The following is a 23,941-nucleotide window of genomic DNA, read 5'->3' on the forward strand; positions in this document are numbered from 1 at the left end:
GTAATTGATATACACATGATTTACTTTCACGAGACACAAAAAATTGTATCTGAGCACCAGGCTTTCAGTTCGGCACCTATGAAGTAAAATAAATGCAACGCAGAGCTTCAAGTAACATTAAAGTTTGCCTACCATTTAGCTAAGAAAATTATTGCTAAGTGGAGAAAAATAAATCACAGGATTCTATCAGTAGTGGCAACTTTAACTTTGGCAAGGTAAATCTAACAATACAGTTTAAGAATAGAGGATATACAGTTTATTATATCACACAGCTCTCATTACTCTTATAGTTTGAAAAGTGATTTAGTCACATCACTGGATAACTTGATTTAAAGTAACAAGAGGATAAGCGGTTTGAAAAATGGATGGATGAATCATGGAAGACATTTTAACACAAATTGTTTCACGTGCTAACGTAGCACTGAAGTGCACGCATAGCATGCCAACTTGGCACGTAACAGCTAGGCAAGACAGACTCAACCGTTTCAAGCAATTGTGCACACACAAAATGGTGGCACAAATGTACGTTCTTCGAAGATCCTCAGCTTTACGTAAAAACAAAATAGGAGCTTTATAACCTGAATAACTGGGTGGCTGCATCACTCTCCAACCGCTCTCTTCACTTTCCCTCAACACAATTCAAGCTATGGAGGAGCCATAAAATTAGCATCTGTGACATTCGACTGCCAACTCATTTGGGCAGTAATGATTATATTGTTTACTTGTGTTGCCCAAAGTATGTGTGTTTATATAGGTGTGTGTGTCGCAAAGGTTCCTGGACCTGTGAAAGGTTCTACCCCACATAGCAGGTTCTTTTGGTCTTGATAAAATACACCCAACCAAATGCCTTCTTTTGTGCCAATCCCAATTATAGTATGGTACGAATGCTATCCTGAATGCGAATCTGACTGTAACTCACTTTTACACTCCTCACTGTGGTTAGGTTACCAGATAAAAGTGCAGTAAGAGGTGCTCATAATTTGAAAATGCAACATTCTGTAACTGTACTGTATTTTTCGTTATAATGCAATGTTTCCCATCGTGTTTTGTAGACATAAAAAAAGGAAAGTAGTGCTTCATTATCCTTTATTTGGTACTAATGAGCAGAGGGAAACAGTACAAAGGTTAAAAGGTGACCATGTTGCATAGGGCTGCCAGGGAGGGCTACCTTACACACTACAAAAAAAAAAACGAAACAAAAAACACCTTCATTGTATTCCCTTTTCTTTAGGTGGGTGACTGCAGCGCGGGTGAAAAATAACTTCGTGTAAAATGTAAAAAGAGAGCAGCATCAATCAAAAGGAGGAAGAAGAGGAGGAGCAGGTGTAAGATGAATGCTGTGATGGCCTTATGTCACCCCCTGCTGCAGACACATTGTATTACAGCCTCCTCTCAGGCTTACAGTTAATATACTTCTCATCAATCATAAATAACTTCATGTCAGCTGGTTTTATTTAGAGGGTGGCGTCACGTGACGCAGCGCCGGTTTGTGATTGGCTGTGGGGAGGCCGTGTGTCGCCACAGTCAAAGTTTGGGCTGTCGTCATCGGAGGAGGAGCTGGATGGCACGTACACACCCAAAACCTCCTGGACCTTCAGGGGCAAATCCTGGAAATGCGGTGAGTTCACCAAAATGATAGGGAGACGGGGTTACAAAGGTGCAAAGGTACAAAGGTAATTCACCAACTTTTTGGTCAAAGTCTGCGTGAAAGGGGGTTTGTGTGTTTGTGGTTCTCACCTTACACTGGAGCAGTTGTAGGTAGATGGCCTCTGCTCCTCGCAGAGTGCTCTGTAGGTCCAACCTCATTGTCAGCTCATTAATGTGCTGTGTGTTATAAAGATGAGGATTAGGGTGACAATACTGTACACACGCACGCACACATTCGCACCCACCTTGAGAATAGTGTTGAAGTCATGGTCTGAGCCAATCAACTCTCCTCTCTGTGACTGCAGGATGGCGCAAGCGATCAGAAGGTGGAAGTTGGGGCAGGGAAGACGAGTCCACATAACCTGAGAAACAACACACCATAAAACACTTAAAAAAAAAAAAAAAAAAAAAAAAGTCAGCTCCCAAAGTCAGCTTCATGTCTGTAAGTAAACCCACAAAAAAAAAAAAGTCTTAACAAGCCTTATATGAAATGACGCGATGTTTTCCATTTTCACCAATTTCACTGAGCAACATGTGATTTGGTAAGCCTTTTTTAAAACCCCCCAAAACTCTCAAGAAGCCATCCCTGAAAAATTACCTGACATTTTGATTCAGAGTAGCCATTTTAGTAGAGATAGACCGATAATCGGTCGGGCCGATAATCGGGGCCGATATTTGACATATTGGTACATATCGGTATCGGTCTGTTTTATTAATCTGACGGCCGATATGAGCGATCCATTTAAAACTCCGTCTTTTCGCTTCGAATGCAGCCCAGAGCGTCTCTGTCTGTTATGGAGTCCAACTCCAGCAATGTAACGCCCATAGCAGCATTTGATTGGTTAGCCATGCAAGAGCCAGAACCAATCAGTAGTGTATGCCTGTATCACAGTAGCCGGTCACACACGCACCCACGGACACAACGCGAGAGACACATGCTTCGAAGGTAAGTTAAAAGAGAAGAGACTCCGCCGATCGTTTCACCATGATAAGCTAAACACATTGAATTATGTTGTGTATTAAATGCACTATATGAATGGAGCTGCATTGCCTTGCATTGAATCCCCGCTAGCTAACAGTGGTGTGTTCAAGTGTGTTCAGCTTAGCATGTAGGCTAACACCCAGTAGCTAATTCGCTACTTGAACTACTCGGGGAGGGAATCACACACATTTTCACTTAATTAAGTAAATAATGTTTGTTAGAAAGGTTCCAAATATTAACAGTTGTCATTATTATATTGTCTAGTTCCATGTTAAGAGTAGAGTAATGTCATTATATTTACCTCTCGTGACGCACACATTGCATTCTGTGGTCACGTCCACTACTTGTTGCATAGCGGTTATTATGCAGTGAGATGCCACAGTGACACTAAATAGCGTTTAGTTACTTTATATTGTGTTTATTTGTCGCACTGGTTTGCCATTGTGTGCCTTAAGCTTCGACGTCGATTTGATTGACAGCTCGTTGTGCACCTCGTTAAAGTCCGCTCCGTAACTAATTAAGTGTCTCAAACACCGTTTAACTACACGAACGTGTTCTCTTCCGTATGTTTGGCATTAGTAGAGAAGTGCACTAAAGTATAGTGTGCTTATTTGCTCGTTTTGTCTCTCTTTTCCCGTCATGTCTGCCGTCATTTGGGACATTATCCTCTCAATGGATGCCACTAATATGTAACATCTACGGCCGTAGTCGGCTGCAATTGATGTTCAGTGATGTAATTTCGTTACGTGCATCATACTTTGAATAATGAGCTCATGTTTGGTGTGTTGTATAACTTTCTCGTGTGTTAGTAACTATTCATGTGGACAGCTAAGATAGTGCTTGTTAATGTGAATTAGCAATGTTGCAGCCCAGTTATTATTTAGACAAGTACATCTGTGCCATTAAGTGATACAGTACAGTACAGTAGTGAGAGAATAGTGGGCCCATATACACACACGTGTCTATAAGTGTAAAACACATTAAACAGCAGAAAGTGGCAGCGGTCCACCGCAACGATGTCTGTTTAACCAAGTTATTCTTACTATTATTATAACCAAGTTATTTTACTCGACCTTTTTCTGCGTTGATTGGGGCATCCTAAGTGGCAGTAAACTACATGATGAAGTGTTTTTTGACAGTTCTCTTGTAGAGAGGAGTAGCATGATATTGCTGTTCTCGATTTAAGATCCTCAGCTTATCAAAACTGTCTTTATGGTAACAATAACAATAATCATAATAAGGTCTACAAGAACTGTATGGTGTTCAGGGATGAATAGTTTTTCTCATGGAATTTTTTTTATTTTTTTTGCTGTAGTAATAAGTAATGCCACAGCTGATGCACATTTTGAATGACAGGGTTCCTCCTATAACTTCAAAATATAAAAATATAAAATTTATAGAATAAAACTACAAGTATCCCAAATGCTATAAAAGGTAATGTCACATTGGCCCCCACATTTAACTCCCCCCGCCACCAACGTCTTATTGCAGATAGAAGGATGTAAAATGAAAAGTGCAGTGTGAGAATCCGTTGTAAAGAACGGTTAGGGTTTGCATTATTCAAACATTTGGTGCCAACATTTTAACTTTTACTGCAAATGAATATCGGCTTCAAATATCGGTTATCTGCCTCCTTGACTACCGATAATCGGAATCGGTATCGGCCCTGAAAAAAGCATATCGGTCTATCTCTACATTTTAGGCACATTTCCAGGGAAAATTCAGTCCTTCAAGACAACTTAAGAGCAATGAATGTCTGTCATCACTAGACCCACAAAAAAAAAAAAAAGTCTTAAGAAGCCATGCCTGAAAAGAGATGGGATGTCTGCTACAACAAGGTCATTTTCAGGGTTCTTCCTAGATTCCCATAAATTTGGTGCGATGACTGGCATACTTAGTTGATCGGCCCTCATCATCCTAAACATTAGGTAGAGTAGACCCACGCAATAAAATGTAGCATCTTAAATGGTGCTCACCTCCCACAAAATGAGAATATCTTCAAAGGAGAACTCCCTCTTGAACCAGATGAGCAGCCAGCGGAAGCAGAAGCAAAGTGAGCCGCTGTCCTGTGAGTCTGACGGACAAAAGAAGAACAATTGGTCTTTTGCTTTTAAAGTTCCGCTCCTAATTCAGTTTATCTTACCAAGGAAGTCGCAGAGCTCCGGGTCCAGAGCTTTCAGCAGGACGCTGAGCTGAAGGAGCTGCTGCTTCATGGCCTCCTGGGATTCCTCAAAGTTGTGGTGCTGAGGAGCAGACAACGTGGCTCAGGAGGACGAGGAAAAGGAATACAAGATGTGGAGGAGGAGGAGAAGAATAACGATGAGATGAGAAGGCGAGAGAGGAGAAAGAAAAGGAGCAGGTTGAAGAGAACGAAGAAGAAGGAGAAAAGATGTGAGGAGAAGTGGAAGAGGGGAAACATGGGAAAAAGGATGATGGAAGGGTGACAAATGATGATGAGGGAAAAAAAGAGATGAGAAGTGGAAGAAGAGGGTGATGATGATGATGATAATACAATGAGGAAAACCTGTATGAGGAGGCGGCGAAAAAGAAAATGAATGTGACGTGTACGCATGCAGTCTCCTCACCACCATCTCCATGAATCCAGTGAGGCACCAGAAGGACTCCACTTCGTTCTGCGTGACAAACAGCAAAGGTGACAGCAGGTCGCTCATCCCCTGCACGTAGCCTGCACGCAAAAGCAAAAACCCAATCATTACTTGAACAACATCAGAAAAAAACCCCGATGATGAACGGGTTTGTTCAAATATAAAAATGAAAGTTCACCGAGGTCAAAGTTGTACATGCAGTACGTCATCAGCACGTCGTGGAGCAGCGCCAGGCCGGGGTTGTCGTTGCCCGAGAAAAACGTGTTGTGTCGGTCTGTCCTGTTCACGTCACGCTCTGCCAACAAACAAACAAAAACACATACGGTGACATCATGGGAAAAGGAAAAAAAACACCCAACTTTGACTTGCGACCAGTCGGTCGTTTGTCCACAGGTGCCCTGACATTTGCTGGAGACCGGTCCGTTGTTTGTTTGGCACTGTCTGGCAACCAGTCCAGGATTTTCTGCTTGCCTCACCAGAAATCATCTCAGTTTATGTGAGTCTGACATCATTGTTGTCAATATGCGCCTTAGGATTGGCTGGCGACCAGTCCACGGTCTACCCTGTTTCTCGCTCTCGAGGATAAGCACAATAGAAATGTACAGATGGGTGTAATAAACATTGGTACAAAAAACTACAGTTGCCATTCTGAAAAATTTGTACAAAGCTTGCAACACGGTGTTGAAAATAATCTTGGCTAGTGAGCCGCATACTGCTTCGCCAAGTTTACTAACCAATCAGACTGCGGTAGCCCCTGAGGAGCGAGTTCCTCATCTCCTGCTCCTCGCTGACTGACTTCCACTGCATCTTCATCCTGAAGTACTCGTCCCTGCACACACACAACGGCAAGCGACCACCTTGTGATCAAATGGCAAAAAAAATCCAGACTGTCATTGTGAACTGACGTCTTGAGGCGTAAGATCTCCTCTCGTTGGCTTTGGGTGCTGTTCCACGGGTAAAATCCCAGCAAGAACTTCCACACTTCCTTCCTGAGCGTTGGTGCGATGCCCTGCAACAATACATTCACATGTCATGTTATGGGGAAAAAAGTAGATTATTTCATCATGATTATTATTGCGTCTACTTACCCCGCGAAAGACCAGTTCTTTGACACGCTCAGGATCCTTGACACGCCCCTCTGGGTCCAGAAAGACTTCCCACTCGTCCATAGGGGGCCCACGGCTGACGACCGGCTTGGGTCCGAGCTCCACACCCTGCGGGGGTCAGCAAACACAACATAAGCAACCCAGTGGTCTCAGGTGTCATGTTTGTAGATTATTTCTACTTCTTGTGTTGACAGGAGTCCTCTCGCTTCTCATGAGACAAAAATCTGTTAATCAGTGCTGATTATGATTTATTTTATTCTTTGTATTTTACAGCTTGATGACCTTATGACTATTAACCTTTCACATACTGTACACTTATAAACACTTCCTATTAGAGCAGGACTACATTTTTTAAATTGATTATTCTACCAATCATTCCATTGATTATTCATGTAATGGCAAAATAAATATTCCACATAGTACCAATACAAAATATGCACCAGAGCTACAGGCTGGTGCTTATTGCTACCTGAGTCTGCAGTGACATTCGGCAGTGTAGAATTCCACAATGTTTAAAATAAAAAATGTACAATTTCAAAATCCATGAGAGATCATGAAAGGTGGAGCCTGACATGTCGAGGGACTATTTTCGAACCTTGCCAGCAACAAGAACAAGAACAAGAATTCAGCTTGTACTGCTCCTGCTGATACGTTCGCAACCGACATTTTTTTTTAGGTCGGACCAATCAGGAGTCGTTTAGGGCGGGACATGCAGCTGTGACGAAACCAGGAAGCGCCAACGCCGGGGTAAATAAACAAACCTAACATAGACGAATGGACGCTGCAATGAATTCTGTTTATGGCAGAATTACTCAACGTTTTCTTGTTGAATGTCGAACAGCGAAGCATTTGTATCTGGTAAAGATGTTTGGCCTTTTTTTTTCTTCTTTTTTTTTCTAAGACGAGACCAAAGATGCCGCGTCGTTTATTCAGCTCGAAGTATAGTTCAGAATGTCCCGCCTTTTCAAAACAAATCACAGGAGAGCAGGGCCAGATTGATATTGTAAAGAACTCCCCTGAGTGACTAATAATTATCAATCTGGCTATTGTCAGGTTAACTATTTTAGACTGTATATAAAATCAAATTGGAAGCTGTCAATAACTGGGAGAGGAAGGATCGCAATTACATGCCTGTACATGGCTAAGTGTCACTTGGACTTTTTTTTTACTTTGTAGATCATTTCATGTAACTCCATTTACTTCTACCATGCCATTATTTCGATGTGCGCCATGACTTCATCATGCAACGAATGCCGTATTCCTACAACTTCCCAGAGGTCCGTAGAATTATTTCTAGTCTTTGACACACTATTACTGCAATTTTCTTTATGCTCTAGATGATTTCTCACAATTCAGTTTATTTTTATTGTGTGAGGTGGCAGTTATCATGAATAACTGGGAAGAGGAGTGATACCATAAGCACAATCGGACACTTCCGCCCTTGCTTGAATTGGAGCCTGGAGCATCAACATATCTGATACAGCAGCATTCCCGTGTGCCTACCATGGACTCTCTTAACTTTGATGATTATCTTAATATATTTTACTTCGCGTCACTATTTGTTTCTTATCTGCAAGACAGTGGCGGTTACGATGGAAGCTGTGCGTCTTACGCATGTGATAAGCTCAAAGCCGGGCTCCTCATCCAGTTGTGGTGCTGAGCTTGGGTTGCGGGCCTCACGCGGGTGCAGCGGGGAGTCGGGCGGTCGCAGGGCATCCCTGAAGAAGTTGGTGACCTTGGAGAAGCCACCAAAGGTCGTTGCATAGGGATCGTGGATGAACCTCTGGAGAAGGTACAACAATGGTATAAAAGGTACATGGCACCAAAGGTACAATAATTATTTACTACAAGTCAAGATTCAATATTCACATATTGGAATAATGTCACTTTGTTTTAATATCCATGCCAGCAATGTCTAGTGTCCGGCAGAACAATTTTATGCTATTCCACTATATGGCAGAAGCAGATGCGTATTGAACTCATTTTTGGGGGTGCTTCAGCAAATTGTCAGTTCCTTACTTTTACTAGGATATGTGAAAGGTTTATTACTCTACCATTCAATACCAACACATTATTTACATTATTAGTCTGCTTTTTTTGCTGTTCAGTCATGCTACTTGGTAGTTAGTTAGTTGAAATCCCCCCTCCAAAGCTAGCAAACGTTGCGGGTGGTCAGACTGAAGGCTTATGCTCATGACTGTCATTTTTTAGTGCAACGAGGGAAACAATTGTAAATATTATTGTCTCTATTGGGCTGCTATTGGCTAGCTTACTAACGTGTGTAGCGTGCGTGTGTCTGCACAGAAAAAAAGTAGCCTGATAGAGTGTCATGGACATAAGATTGTTTTTCAGCAAAGTCATAGTTTTCAGACTGGATTCGAGTTCAAATTTCCCACCCTCTGCCTGTGGATGTGACCTCATGTGCGAATTTTATATGTGAAGAAATTTATGTTTCGGATTTAGTTGAACGCAATGGAAATATCTATCGTAACGGAAATTTTTTGAAGACGAAAGGCTTTCCAGTAAAATTCAAAGAGTTTAACGCTGTAAAAGCTCTTCCTCAGAGTGTTCAGGAGTTGATGAGATGTCATCTGACGAATCAAAATACAAGACCACAAACACCTTCTCTTCACCATTTTGGAGAGATTTTGAAAATTATGTCTGTGAGAAAATGGTCATGTCATTACAATTGATCCCAGAACTGTAATTACAAATTTCATGCATGATACCAAATCTTTAGCTTTTGGGATCAATCTTATGATCCTATTCGGCAAATTTTATTTGCATAAAGCAAGAGTTTCCAAATCCCTGCCTAAGTTTCATATTTTTCTGGTGGACTTTAATTTATATATTAAGTCCTTAAAGTTGACAACTAACAAGAAGAGTTCGTTTACATTGAAAACTCTTGGTGAATTATCCTTTGTTGACCTTAATTGAATAATTTTTGTGCCTTATGTTATTTTGTTTTCATTGTTTATTTTTTTGTTTGTCTTTCTTTTTTATGTATAATTATTGATTGATTTTTGTTTTCAATAGTGTGTATGTAAATAAAAATGTGCATTTCACTTTGAATAAAGTTGATTAAAAGAAAAAAAAGAAGAAAAAAGGTGTGCGCAGTGCCATTTTTCGTCAAAAGGTGGCAGCAGCGATTTGAAATTGAATTTTTTGCATTCACTAGCTTTAAACTGTAACGGAACCAGCGTTTTTATTTCTTTTTTGGTGGAGTGGATTTGATTTCTCTTATGTAAAATATGAATCCTGGCTTAAACAAGTTTGAGAAATACTGCTGTAAGGAAGCATAAAATGTTCGTCAAAATAAAGCAAATCATACCGACACAAGATCAGCGCCTCCGTCATCAAAGAGGTGTAGCTTGTCAAAGGACTGAGAAAGTGCACCAGGGTCTTGGGGATACGCCAGGAAGAGACGTCCATCCACCGGTGACCTGTGATGACATCACCCAAAAACAAATTAAACAATAACAAATGTTGTGTTCTGTATCCAATCACGTGACGTGACACTGAGTGTGTCCCCTCTTACTGGTCCAGGACGATGTAGTGGCTGAGGGCACGCAGTAGCTCCCGGCTGCCCCCTCTGTGGAAGTGCAAGGGGGGCAGCGGGTGGCCCCCCCTGCTGGTCAAAACCAGGAAGTTGCGGCCCAAGGAGAAGCGGGCCCTGCGCAAGGAGTAGAGCTCCGATAGAGGAAGTGAGAACGACCACTGACCTGCAAGACAAACGATCCCCCCCACACTGACTTTCTCATTCAGAAACATTTTCAAGCAATTACAGTAATCTCCTACGAGGGATAGGGACCAAGCCCTGACACAAATAAAAAAGGGTGAGTAATTGAGGTGAAAATAATGCACCAGCAAAAACATATACATGCAGCAAAGATTTTACAAAAATTCTGATAACCACTCAGGCTAAATTGAACTCCTCTTTGACACACAAAAATCTTCCTATGGCTGCCTCCTGCAGTGAAAATAAAACGCTGTTATACAATTATTAAGGCACCTGGAAAATGTTTTAAATTGCAGTGGAGAAAAACAAAACAAAACATGATGACTTATTTGAAGCGTTTTAAGCAGCACCTGTTTCTCGGAGCGGGACATGCTCCCGATCTTTTTTCACTGTGCTGATGACCGCCCAGTCTGGCTCATAGCCGGGGTCAAACTTGGTGTCCTCCTCGCCTCCTTCGCCATCCTGAGTCGCAAGATTCGCACTGTTAAATCATATCATTTGAATGCTGTTATATGCATATTAAACCCACCTTTTTGGAGTAAAGCACAGCAGGAGCGCTGCGGCCCGCGTCCTCCAGGGGACTCCACTCTAAAGCCGGCACGCCAGCCTGAAAAATGAAACTACTTCACAACTTCATCTCACCACGACAACAACAGATTTCCTTACCCGCTCTACAATGCGTATAAAACCGGGGATGCTGGTGTCCTGGTTGCTCCTCTTGGCGTTAGTGTGCAGGTACACACCCTCCTTCTCAAATATCAGCTGAGGAAACGAGACGACGTTTATATCCACCATTCACAACATTACGTACACCAAATGAGTTCCAATACTAAAACTGAAAGCTGTCTCTAATATTGTGACCATAATGTAAAATAAAAACCACGAAACTAAACATATTATGACAATAATAAACTTGTTCAACCAATATATCACATAATGATATCACAAAGTGAGCGCCTGCTCGTTTTCTCAGGTTGTGAGGGGCTGGTGTTTGGAGAGCAGAATGACCTAGAATTTCTCATAGAGGGGCGAATGGATGAAAACATCACTTCTGTGTTGTTTTTGGTGAGGAATTAGCATTTTAACATGGTTAAAAGCTCCAAAAAAGTTGATTTTTCACATTGCTGCCCCTTTAACGCAGTGTTTATCAACCTTTATTGATCAAAGGCACATATTTCACAAAGGAAAAAATCTCATGGCACACCACTTAACAAAATGACACACAAAAAGCGTATATAGTTATATACATATTAATTATGCACCTTCTGTCATCTTGTGGAAGAGCATTTGACAATTCTACCTGGAACTATATGTTTGGCATAGATAAATTAACAAAACCATTTTTATTAGAGCATTTATTATTGGTCAAAATAAGTGACATTGGCTAATTTCCCGCCGCACAGCTGACGATCTCTCACTGCAGTATGGCACCAACGTGCCCCGCCACACTGATTGAGAATCATTGGCTCAAGGTATATTTTAGTGGGCACTGGGGAAGCATTCTTGACATGTGAACATTTTTTCAGCTTTGTGTTAGCAACCCCTTTTTGGTTAATGGTACAGAGTGAGCAGGGCGAGGCTTTGATTATACTGTGTGAGTATTCATATTAATTTATCTTTTTTATGTTTCTCATCACATTCAAAACCATACAGACACATCGGTGGACTTCATTCTAGGCATGAACGACATGATTCACAAGTTGCTTTATATGAGGAGGAGCAGGAGGGACTGCTTTGTAGAACAGTGGTATAAAATTTTGTACTCATTGTAGGACTCGGAGGCTGGTTTATTCCAGAAACATGCATATTGTCTCTGTGTATGTTGTGGAGCTATATTGTCAAAATAAATACATTGTCCTGCCTACAAATCTGGGTTAACATTTGTTCATATTTTTGCAATTACAATCTTTTTCTTCAAAGTACACTTTCTTTGTTTAAAGGTGTCTCGTGAGATTGTCTCAAGAAAAACATGTAGCATCGCTCAATACAGCTTGGGAAACACTGGTCTGTCTATATTGTACAAAATATAAATGTACAGTATGAAAATAACATGGTCGCCTTCGTGTTAACTGCGTAATTCGTGCTACATTGCAAACGGCAGATACGCTCTGATACATTTTGATAAAGTAGTAACTTCGAGTTACCTAAATAAGTTCAACATATATTTTTCTCCTATAACGACAAGCGAACAAATTTGCCATAATTTACAAGTGTTTCAAGTGGATCATGTGATCTGCTCGCGGCAGGTCTGACAAGTTACGTCACAACTTTATGTGTGTGCCTTTGTGCGTCAAATCCAATCTCAAAAGACAACCACACCATTCGGTGTACAGTATTTTGTTTCGTTTGAAACGGTTGTTTTACTTGTTCTTCATACTGAAATTACTACCGTTAGCTAGCTAAGACGATGAGAAAATGAGATAAAACGCGACAACGAGGGCCCACGCTCAACACTGACACTTTTTTTTTAAACCATCACAAGGCGAGGGAAAGTCGTGCCGATACCTTGTAGTCGTCACCGTTTTCCTCAATTCTTGAATCGCTCATCGTGCGTTACTAGATTCAGCGTCGTTCTTCTACCTTGGTTCTCCCAAAACAAATGTTACGTCACGCTTCCTGTTTCCTCCAAGCCCGCCCCCCAGACAGACGTCGACACATGAGCCAATGCCAATCTGAGTGTTGTCAAGCATGACGCCAAAGCATTTCTGCATTATTTTGGTTTTGTTCGATCATTTTGTCCAAATACTAATGTACACTATTTTGATTTAGGAGGCTCATTCCATTCGGGTGCATTAGCATTGTCTTCCGTGTTGTTTTACATCTTTTTATGGCGTTCAATCGAAAATGAAAAAAAAAACCACTTTCCTCTCACTTTTATGTCATGTGACAATGGAGCAAGAAATTAATTGGTGCGCGGGGGAGGGGGCGGTGCACAGAGCGCACACGCAACCTATCACGTAATATTTAATAAATTCGATTGTTATTAAATGTATTATTTGAGCTCATAATTACGTTATTATTTTATTCTATGTATTGTATTATTATTCGCTTTCAGGTTCCTCAACGCGATGGAGACTTTGCTCGAACTTTTAAACCAAGTGACGTTTAACAAGAAGCTGATTGGTGTGGTACGGAGAAGGCGTGCATGCAACGCGGAAGTAACGCGAGAACGAGCCAGCCCCAAAGACCATTGTCACGTGTAAATGGTGCGCGCCATAGAAAAGGCAGTAAACAGATGACATCACAGTCGGAACACGCTTGCTTTCACATTAAAATCTATCCACTGCTTGAGTCAAGTTTCGGGAAAATATATGTCAAATCTACATTTTCAGAGTTGATTAACATTTGAAGGGTCAAATACAGGACCGCTTTTATATCATTACATTCAACACAGCCAGATATCAAACAGAAATGCAAGGTTTTTTAATAACGTCATTTGTTTTACTTTGAAGACTCCAATAGGAATCTCTAACATTAGTCCTTGCATACTTTCCGCTGGTGACGAGCCTAGCTAGGGGAGAGGAACGCTTGCAGAAGGCACCGCACGTTTGACGAAATAAAGTCAAGTTTAAGCTCGACGAGTAAGTGGCAACTCGGAGGAAAGAAAGCAAACGGGTAGGTGAACCTTTGACAAGTATTTACTGGTTCGTACTGCACGTCTCGGATGCGCGCAAGAGCCTGAAAAATGGTGGTGAAGTGAGGCTTCCATCATGAGGAGTCTGCACAAAACAACAACAGTGGTTAATAAATAAGCAGCAGCAACGACAGCCGCAGCAGCCACTGCAAGCCTCATTCAAATGTACTTTATGAGGACACACGTGCGAACACAAACGACGGCGTGGCATTTAAACAGACTAGGGACGAAATAAAACGGACTGTGGGGGGAATTCAGAGCCAGTTTAGTTCCATTAGTTAACATTCAGTGTTGTCAAAGTGCTCCATAAGGAGAGAGAGTACACAGTTTATTATTTTAAAAGAGCTCACAGGTGTTCTATGAAAGGTTTTTTGACATTGTCTTGTCAAATAAATGTAGGATAAAGAATGACATAGAACTTACATCCACTTGACACGCTGGTAGAAATCAGTCGGTTTTGTATCATGCAAATATTTGTCACCATGGAGTTGCAGACTTGACCAAGCTACAACATTTCGACAAATACAGGGCAGCTTAGGCTAGGTTCACATTCACACTGCAGGCAAATGCAACCCAAATCGGATTTTTCTTCCCCCCATGACAGTCTGAACGGCTCAATTCCAACAACATGAAGCTAGTATCGATGAAGGTTCAATTGTGTTTGCACTGGTAGAGGGCACTCTTCATCTCCAGCTACCAAATTGCAGTGTGTCAGTCCGTGTGCCAGATCTTTGCACAGCTAGTCAAACTACACAAAGCATAAAGAATGATGTCACACTTAACATTCATTTATGTTAGTTTTTGGGAAGAATGCAGTTTTTATTCCCATGACAACCGGGGGTGGGGCTAGGGCGTTGCGACAAAGCAAGTGCGATTCGGTGATGCCTTTTTTTTTTTTTTTTGGCAAGGATGACCTTCGCCCATACAATGCAAATCATACTCAAAGCAATTATAATGAATGTTTAGATGGAGCATTGCCAAACAGACGTCATGTAAACAGTTAAATCGGAATAGCCAGGCTCTGTATTGACATAAATGTGTATAGTGATGCCATCGTTAACACACTTGATTTTTTTTTCTTTTTTTAATCAAGCTGTTGCTTGAATAAAAGTGTCCAAGAAATTACAACTGCTGTGCAAAGAGACAACAGAAGTCCGTCTTGATAAATCACATGATGTTCACATCAAGCTGCCTGTGTTACACAGCTGTAAAATATTTGTTTTAATAAATGTAGTCAGTAGTCACGCATGTAATTGGCAGATTGGATTATAAGATCACGACACGTCAACTGGGGCTGCACGATAGTGGATAAAAAATTTGATGTAGCTGTTGAATATCGCAATATCAATAATATTGCGATATTTAACTTGAACCTAAAGAAATGAAATTTTTATTATCTAATGAAATAATTGCATTTTTTTTTTAACTATTGAATGGTGAATATGATTCGGTGCATGTCGTCCATCGTCCGAGATACCCCCCCCCCCCCCCCCCCCCCCCACTACCCAAAGCCACAAAAATGTTTTTATTGTGTTTGATGATGTTTAGAGTTGTTTGTAGTGAGATCTCATAGATGTTTTTACCCTCTCTTCAGATATCACCAGCAACTTGGCACCATCTGTTCTCTCCCCTGGCTCCCATTTGTTCTACCACCCAGTCAGTGCATCATATCATTAAGTCACCCAGTGCCTCATACAAAACCTCCCTTTCTATCTTCACCAGTGCAAAAAAAAACAACCCAAAACACACCAGCAAGTAAGCAGATTGCTATTTAAGCTACATCATAAATTAGGCCATTATTGAACACTGCACACACACAGACAACCTGACACCAACATGGCCTCCATCACCAAGTCATCCGAGCCGGAGATCGCAGACAACCACAGGGAAAGTTGGGTGGCGCTCCTGGCCGCTGCTGACGCGTACTGCCAAAAATCGGGCTGCGAGCTGGCCATCCTCATGGCGTGCAAGAAGTTCCGCTCCTCAGGGCCAGAAATGGACGCCACCAGTAAGAAGAAGTGGGAGAGCGGCAGCGACAGCGGCTTGCACAGGGAGTGCGAGTTCTCGTACAGTGTTTGGGGTCAGGGCTTTCTGGCTGAGTCGGCACGGCGCTACGTGGAGGACATTGGCGTGCTGCACTCCACCACCTTGTTGACGACACAACGGCACATGCGCCACGCTGCCGTTGAGGTCACGTCAGAAGCAGGGCACAAGGTGATGAGTCAGGTGCGTGTTATTGTTATATTTATTCATCGTTCATTTTTACTGTTGCTCATCTTCTCTGGTATTTTTGAAACCTGCTAGCTTTACCCAATCAGGTGTTGTTTAGGGCGGGACGAGACCAAAAGCGCCGATGGCGGGGTGGAGGGGGACAAACAAACCTAACAGATGAATGGACGCTGCAATTAATTCTGTTCTCGCAGAATTACTCACCGTTTTCTTGTCGAATTTGAGCAGCGAGAGGCGCTTCGTGCATTTTTATATGGTAAAGATGTTTCCCCCATTCCCCCCCACCCCGACCCCCTTGAAGACGACATTTTCATCCGTTGCATTGGTTCTTCAACGCAAGCGTGCCAAGATGCCGCATCATCCAATCAGCTCAAAGTATTGTACATCAAGTCGCTCCTTTCCCGAACTGATCTGCAGAATGAAGTCCCAGACTGATGGTGAAGAACTCCCTTGAGTGAATCACAATTATCAATCTGGCTTGTGAGGTTATGTACTCACCCCAATCGACGGACGTAAACGTGCTTCATTGGGTGCTCAGTCTGTATTTTTCAGGGGGTTCGCGTCATCGTGCACTTGCTGCAAGGTGGGCATTGTCATAGAAGGGAATTGCAGACTAATGGAAGTGCCTATGGAAATAAACACAAGCAAAAAAGTCCACGGCATCTTGCACAATAAAAATGAACACAAGGATTAGGAAAATAACCAACAGTTAAAAAAAGCAAACAGAACAAAAAGCACCTTAGAAAACATGAGTAGAAACAATTCACAGAGTTAACAAGAAAAATAAAGTCAGCACCTTGATCATGTAGAAATAAGCACAAGGACTGAAAATAATCCACCGTGTAAAAATATGCCCATCGCACCTTGCACTATACAAATAAACAAAATTGCTAATATATTCTACAGTATATAAGAAAGCACACTATAGAGCTGTCAAACGATTACATTTTTTAATCAATTATTTTACATTTTAGAATTTTGATTGTCACGATTAATCGCTAAATTAAAAAGGCTTTTTTATTAACATTTTATACTCGCCAAATTTAAACAGGAGTACCTGTTGTGTTAATTTTTTGACATTAAATGTTATGAGGATGTCTTCAAAAAAATGTGTCCACTGCACATGCTCATCCTCCTCTTTTTCTAATCAGTTAATTATTTGCATAACTTTAAATGGGAGAGAAAATGACCCCAATAGTTGAACATGAAAAACTGTTCTGAATGTCCCGCGGGAACATTTATTAATGCTTTATTTTATTACATCTACAGTAGTTATGTTTATACCTCAAACACAATCTGTGCTACCTGGAACGTAACCATTCGCTGTCAGCTAAAGGATAATCTGCGGTCTAAATTAATAGTGGGATTACTGCAATAATGTTTTTGTGATTGATTAATTTTTTTCACATTATCTGTCTATCTTAAAAAAATAAAATAAATCACAGACATGGCAAATCCAGGTCCAGAAAGTAAAATCCCTGCCACAGTTTTTTTTAAGCCACAGGTTTCTTCTGCTCAACCGTCAACTAAACCAGCTCCCTGGATTTTTACTTTCTGGACCTGGATTTGCCACCTCTGTTTATTTCTATGGAAGTTGATGCAAGTTCACACTGGAAAAACATTTCAAAGATTGTTTGGTATCAGGAAACAAAGAGAAGAGCAAAACAAAGAATTGTTTTGAATAATATTGTCATAAGTTTGTTGTGAATACGCAGCTGTACTTTTGTTATGGCCCAGTCTCCTCCTTGTTGTCGTTTCCAGAACGTGACAAGTGACGGCGTGCTGGGCAGCATCAGCCCAAACAGCAGATTGTACTCGCAGAACTACCCGTCCATCTACAGCTCAGAAGGCGTCCCGGGCCAGGGCAACAATGGCGAGCGCGAGCGGGACAAGAGCGCCCAGGAGGCCACGCGACAGGTCAGGCAGCGCTCGGGCATCCTCGACCTGGAGGAAGAGTGCGAGGACGACGAAGAGGACGAGGAGGACATGGATGAGAAGAGACCTTTTGGGAATGAGAGCGCAGGTCAGGACTGACGTACATTTCCATCAGAAATAGAAGTAAAAATAAGTCCATAGTACCTTGCAGATTGAAATAAATACAACTAGAAACATCCTACAGAGCATAAAAAAGGTCCACAGCATCTTGCACAATTGAAATGCATTGTTAGAAATAATCCACAGACTGTCAATAAATCCATTGCACTTAGTTTGTAAAGTAGAAAAAACACAACTTAAAAAATAATCCATGTCACCTTGCACAGCCAATAAAACACTATAATATAAAATTATCTTCTAGAGTATAGGTGTCAAACTGCAGTCCTCGGGGGCCGTAGTCCTACAGGTTTTGGAGGTTTCCCACTTTCAACACAGCTGATTTATATTTAAGCTCATCAGCAAGCTCTGCAGGAGCCAGATAATTATCCTGATCATTGAATCAGGTGCGTTGGAGTACAGAAACCTCAAAAACATGCAGGACTCTGGCCCTCGAGGATCAGATCTTGACACGTGTTCTAGAGCATAAAAAAGTCCTTGGCACTTGCAGTTATCATAACAAACATGATGATTACAAATTATGCAGAGGACAAAAGAAGTCAGACTATAGAAAGGTTCCGCAGCACCTTGTGCAATTGAAATAAAAATGGCTCAAACTAAGCACTACCAAGTATTAAAAAAAAAATGTCCTTTGCAAAATAGATAACCCACAGCAACTACAATTAATCCACAGAGTATAAAAAGTCTAATTAACTAGAAATATTAGAAATAATATAAAGTATAAAAAAAATCCATGTCTCCTTGCACAATTGAAATGAGCATGACTAGAAATAACCCACAGCGTATGAACAAGTCCACTGCACAATAAAAAAATTGTCTAAAAATAATACAAAGGATTCAAATAAAACAGAAATAATCCAGAGTGAAAAAAAAAAAAAAGTCCAGAGCAACTTTCACAATCAAAATAAACCCAAGAACTAGAAATAATCCAGAGTATAAAAAAAAAATGGCGCCTTGCACAATAGCAAACATAAAACTTTGAAATAATCCACTACTATAAATCTAAACACCGATGTCCCCGTTGTATTTCAGGTGTGTTTTCCATGGACGAAGACTCGCTTTCTCGCGACTGCGAGCCCTTCTTCGAGTCTGACGGCGAGGAGGAGAGCACTGACGGTGAGTCCGCCTGCGCCCCCCCGATCATGCACAAATATGACCGATGCATTCACGAGTTACTGTTTTTTTGTCTGGCAGGCTCGTTGAGCGAGGAGGCGCCGCCGCCTTCGCGCGGTATGGCCATGGGCCACCACGGCATGCATGCGTCACGACACGCCCACCCCATGGCTTTGGCTCGCTCGCTGCCCGTCTCCGTGCCCGTGTGGGGGTGCAAAGGGGGTCGGGCAGCGCCGGGGGAAGGCAACAGTGGAGAACGGGTAAAAAGAACACATATTCTGACACTTTTATGAACTCTCACTCGCAGCCATTTTCACTGAACCCTCTTCGCTCCCGGCTGTTTTACTGGATTTTGACGGATTTTGCAAGGCCCACAGAATATTGTGTTCTCTTGCTATAAAAACATGGAAAGGTTAGAGTCTCTTCTTTCATCACAAAAAAAAAGTATATTTGTATCTATTTCCGTTTTGCAGCAATTGGCATTAGAACATAGCTAAGTTTCATCATTATTCACAAACCTGTTGAAAACACTGGGGAAAAGAGCTTGTTGCAACATGACACTGTCTGATGTCTTATACTCTGCTGCCACCTGCTAGCTGTTTTTTTGTATTAACTACCATTGCTTTAAGCCACCTCTTTAGGTCGGAAGCTGCATCAAAGCCTGTATTCTGTATTCTCCAGCACAGTGGTGTCAAAGTCCGGTCCTCGAGGGCCAGAGTCCTGCATGTTTTAGAGGTTTCCCATGATCAACACAGCTGATTCATATTTAAGCTCATCAGCAAGCTCTGCAGGGGCCCGATAAAATCCTGATCATTGAATCGGGTGTGATGCAGAAGGGAAAACTCGAAAACATGCGGTACTCCGGCCCTCGAGGACCAGACTTTGACACCTGTACCCTAGTATAAAATAAATGTTAAATTAATAATTAATATTATTAAATGTAATAATTTAAAAATTAAAAGTAAATACAATTTTAATTTAATAATAAAAGTTTTGTCATGTTTTCATTATGGTGTATTGTGTGTTGAATTTTGTGGAAAAAAAATATTCAGTTTTGGGATGAGGCAGTAACAAAATGTGTTGGAGTGTTAATTTTGTCAACCAAAATTAAACAAAAATATTTTCGTCAACACACATTTATCACACATTTATTCACAAACTACTGGTAGACAAGACTAAAACCCTCATTAATAAACAATAACTGGGACTAAATCAGTATGCATTTTCGGCGAGTAATGAAAATGTACTAAAAAAAAAAAAAAAAAAAACTGGACTCAAATCTATAGAACAAAAATGAGAGGAAAATTATATGGTTTTGTAAAATCTTATCTCTGGGAATCTGTCACTTTGACTGTCATGTGACACACCGCCTTTCAAATCTGCAGCTAACGAGTGCAACAAGCACAAACACATGGGTCAGACAGGACATTCACGGTGAACAGTTAAAAAAAAAAAATTATACTTCTAATGTAACATTAGTCCAACGGCTATAACATTCCAACAATAAAGTAATCCAACCGCTAACTAATGCCGGCTAACTAACTACTTCATAGCATGGCGCCATAGTAGCCACTTCATGTACTGTAATTGTGTGTCAAGTTGTTTTTCATCATGAAGATGAGATATTTTTGTGAAATAGTTTTAGGTCCGAAATGTTCAACATCTGCTGAGAAAAAAAATGTACAGGGGTAAAATAATTGTCCTGACTAAAATGTTGACAGTTTCTGTTGACTAAAACTAGATGACTAAAATTGTTTACTTAGACTAAAATAAAGACTAAAATGCTAGATATATATTCAACTAAATAAAAACGGGATGAGGTTGACCAACTATAAAAACTAACAAGCGTGATTGAAACTACTAAAACTGAGACTAAATTTTAAAAAGGTGGATAAAATTAACACTAATGTGGAGAAAATGAAATGATACGAACACTTTCTGGATGTGCTGTACACTATGGATGATACTGTAGCTGAGGAACACGGTTGATGGCTAGATGAGTGATTTATGAAATTTTCGGAAGAAGGTGGTGAGGGATGTGTACAGAGAGAGAATGCTTGTTTGTTTTCATGTTGCCGGAGGTGTCACTTGATCGACTTTAAGACCCAAACAATGACGGCATTCTCTACACTATTGTGACGGCTCCCTCACTTCATGTGACCACGGATGACATCGGTGTCAGGTCCAGCTGAAAAGACTCTAGAATGTCAGCAAACAGAGGATGAAGAGGTTTTTTAAAAAAAAAAAAAAACAGGATTCCCCTGAAAGCCAGATTATAGAGTTTGGCACCCCTGAAAATGAAACCTAAAAATCTCCAACATTTTTTTCCTCCCCCAGGCATGGCTTATTTTCCGCTCTTAAGTGAAACTGACATAGAAGGACCACTGGAAAAAGAAAAAAATACATGGAAGATGCAAACTTTTGGTGTCTTTCCAGGCATGGCTTCAGACCTTTTTGTGTGTCAACTCATGTCATACATACTAAATTTCGTGTAGCTAAGTGAAACAGTAATTTTGTAGAACCTCTGAAAATGGACTCCTGAAATGTCTGCTTCAAACCAAAATGGCAGACTTCCTGTGTGTTTTGAAATATGGCTTCTTAAGTCTTTATATTTACTCATGACAAACATACCTACCAAATTTCATGTTGCTAAATGAAACTGGCTTTGTGGACTACATGTTTAAAATATTCCTCAAGTGTCTTTGAAGGACTATTGGAAATGGACACATTTCACCACTAAGTCAAAATGGCCTTTGGGCCTGCCTTTTTTTTTTGTTAGATAAGCACAAGAAATTTCGTGTCGTAAGGTCAAACTAACATTCCAGACCCTTGGAAATGCCCCTTTGAAGCAAATGTTTCCTAGTGTAACACAGTATTCTGTATGTGTCCCGCCAGGTGGGCTGCGCTGACCTGGAGCACATCGCCGCCAGCATGAAGGCCCTTCTGGCCCCCGGGGCCACTGACGGGACAGAAATGTTCGGGGCCCTGCCACGACCCCGGGTCAACACAGGCGACTTTTCGCTCAAGCACTGAGTGCAAGTGCAGGAGAAGAGAGCCGTGCACTATGTGAAAACTGAGTGGGGAAAAAAAAAGCACCTCCATTCGTCGCTCGCTAATTCAAGGAGGTAATGCAACACAAAAAAATAAAATGGCCGACGATGCACCTGGAGGGTTTGAAAATGCCACGCTAATGTGCCGTACCCACACTAAAGGGCGCAACAGTTTCTTTTATACGTTTTTGGGCTAATTTGAAATGTATCCAACATGTGCTTCATGTTAATGCTACATGCTATTTTTTTTTTTTTTCTTACACAGAGGCGACTAGAACTGTTTCACCATGTTAAAAAATTTAAATAATTCAAGTTGAAACACAATGCTTTAGGCTGTAGCTATGTTAACACTTGATTTGCATCTTAAAATATGTCTTTAGGGTTGTGATATTTGGTGTACACAGGTGGGATGACTTTTCAAAAATGTTGACTTTTGAAAAGCCTTTTTTTTTCTTCTTTTTTTTAAGTGACACAAAAATTGAGTGGATTAACATGTTAGTTCGTTTAGCATGGCGAGAAGAAGCAGGCGGCTACCTTGATGTAGCAAACACTCCAAAATACAGTCTGTTTTCTACACGACAGCTACAGTAATAAAAGTAGAAACATTTTATTTTTTGTTGCAAGTAATGCTGGAATGCAGGAAAATCAGCAGCTAAACTAGCTAGTCACCAGCATGCTCACCATCCTGAAAGATGGCCACAAAAAAAGATTCCCTCCACAAAATAACATATCTGCAAAAACACACTTATACTGACATGAGAATTTGTGAGGCTAGCGTCTCTCTGCAACATCTAGCTTTGATGAAGTTAGCTTAGCATCTGGTGAACAAGCATGTCAGCATCTGTTTCCAACACAAAGTAAGATAAATGTAAAAAAATGTTTGTTTGGCTGAGGAAATCGCTAGCTAATCAAAGTAGTCGCTAAGTAGTTCGCAAGAGACAAAATGTTATTGACTCTACACCACAAAAATTACATTTGTTAGGCTGTGATATTTGATGTTTTTTCTGTAAGCTAAGCTAACTGCCTAACGGCACAAATGATTCCAAACGTGACCACGTTTATGTCACTCAGCTGAAATGTGAACCTTTATGTAACAATTTTGAGTAGCTGTACTTCTGTCATTGTTGTCACGGTTTAGCACCTGGTAGCATTTTAGCATGAAGCACATGTATGCTAACAACAATAATAGCTCCTGGTGCATCGTCAGGCCCTCGTTTAAAACATTTGTTGTTCTTGAACGTTAAAATGTGAAAAGCTTATGTTGAAAATGTTGGTACACCAGCAGCACCTCATAATTCATCGTTCATAAGTCCTAACTTACATATTTGCCTCTTTGTACTACACTACAAACCATTGACTGACTCGTCCAATGATTGTACTTCAGATGTTTTTTGTTATTTCTTGAAGTGAGTGGATGATTGCGACTGACAGAAGTGAGACATAAAAAGTTGGGACTGAATGTTAAAGATGTCAAAGTGACATTTTGGTAGATGTTCTCCAAGTTCTTCTTTTGTGGTTCAAATAAAGGAGCAACACCAAGTGAGTTGATGTGGGCTCGTTATGTCGCACTGCACTGCTATGCTACAATGCATATACATACAGTATGTACAAGTTAAGTTAGCTAAATAATAATACAACACAATGGACTCTTACGGCGACCAAACATCCTCTTTTACCCGGACATGCTGATGTCGTCACGGATCAAGGTGGGAATGTTTTGTGCCTTTGGGAATCAGATTGTGAATAATGGTAAGTCGGAGAGAAAACATGGAGGCGTTGGATG

General features: G+C 41.0%; 2 protein-coding genes across 2 annotated transcripts; one reads left to right on the forward strand and one right to left on the reverse strand.

Annotated features, from left to right (window-relative positions):
- Positions 1 to 1,069: 1,069 nt before the first annotated feature.
- On the reverse strand, positions 1,070 to 12,916 carry tbc1d17 (TBC1 domain family, member 17). Its single transcript, XM_077531706.1, has 17 exons — positions 12,586 to 12,916; positions 10,747 to 10,842; positions 10,610 to 10,687; positions 10,431 to 10,542; positions 9,880 to 10,063; positions 9,673 to 9,784; positions 7,954 to 8,124; positions 6,324 to 6,449; positions 6,141 to 6,244; positions 5,970 to 6,064; positions 5,414 to 5,530; positions 5,215 to 5,315; positions 4,773 to 4,872; positions 4,606 to 4,703; positions 1,893 to 2,009; positions 1,738 to 1,824; positions 1,070 to 1,607 (listed from the first exon to the last, which is right to left on the reverse strand). The coding sequence occupies exons 1-17, from the start codon at positions 12,625 to 12,627 to the stop codon at positions 1,455 to 1,457; spliced, it is 1,893 nt and encodes a 630-aa protein (XP_077387832.1). The 5' UTR covers positions 12,628 to 12,916; the 3' UTR covers positions 1,070 to 1,454.
- A 616-nt stretch (positions 12,917 to 13,532) lies between these two features.
- Positions 13,533 to 23,701, forward strand: akt1s1 (AKT1 substrate 1 (proline-rich)). Its single transcript, XM_077531719.1, has 6 exons — positions 13,533 to 13,695; positions 15,309 to 15,940; positions 17,705 to 17,966; positions 19,028 to 19,111; positions 19,190 to 19,368; positions 22,004 to 23,701. The coding sequence occupies exons 2-6, from the start codon at positions 15,551 to 15,553 to the stop codon at positions 22,139 to 22,141; spliced, it is 1,053 nt and encodes a 350-aa protein (XP_077387845.1). The 5' UTR covers positions 13,533 to 13,695; positions 15,309 to 15,550; the 3' UTR covers positions 22,142 to 23,701.
- Positions 23,702 to 23,941: the final 240 nt, after the last annotated feature.

This window comes from Festucalex cinctus, chromosome 1, assembly GCF_051991245.1.
Source record: "Festucalex cinctus isolate MCC-2025b chromosome 1, RoL_Fcin_1.0, whole genome shotgun sequence".
NCBI lineage: Eukaryota > Metazoa > Chordata > Actinopteri > Syngnathiformes > Syngnathidae > Festucalex > Festucalex cinctus.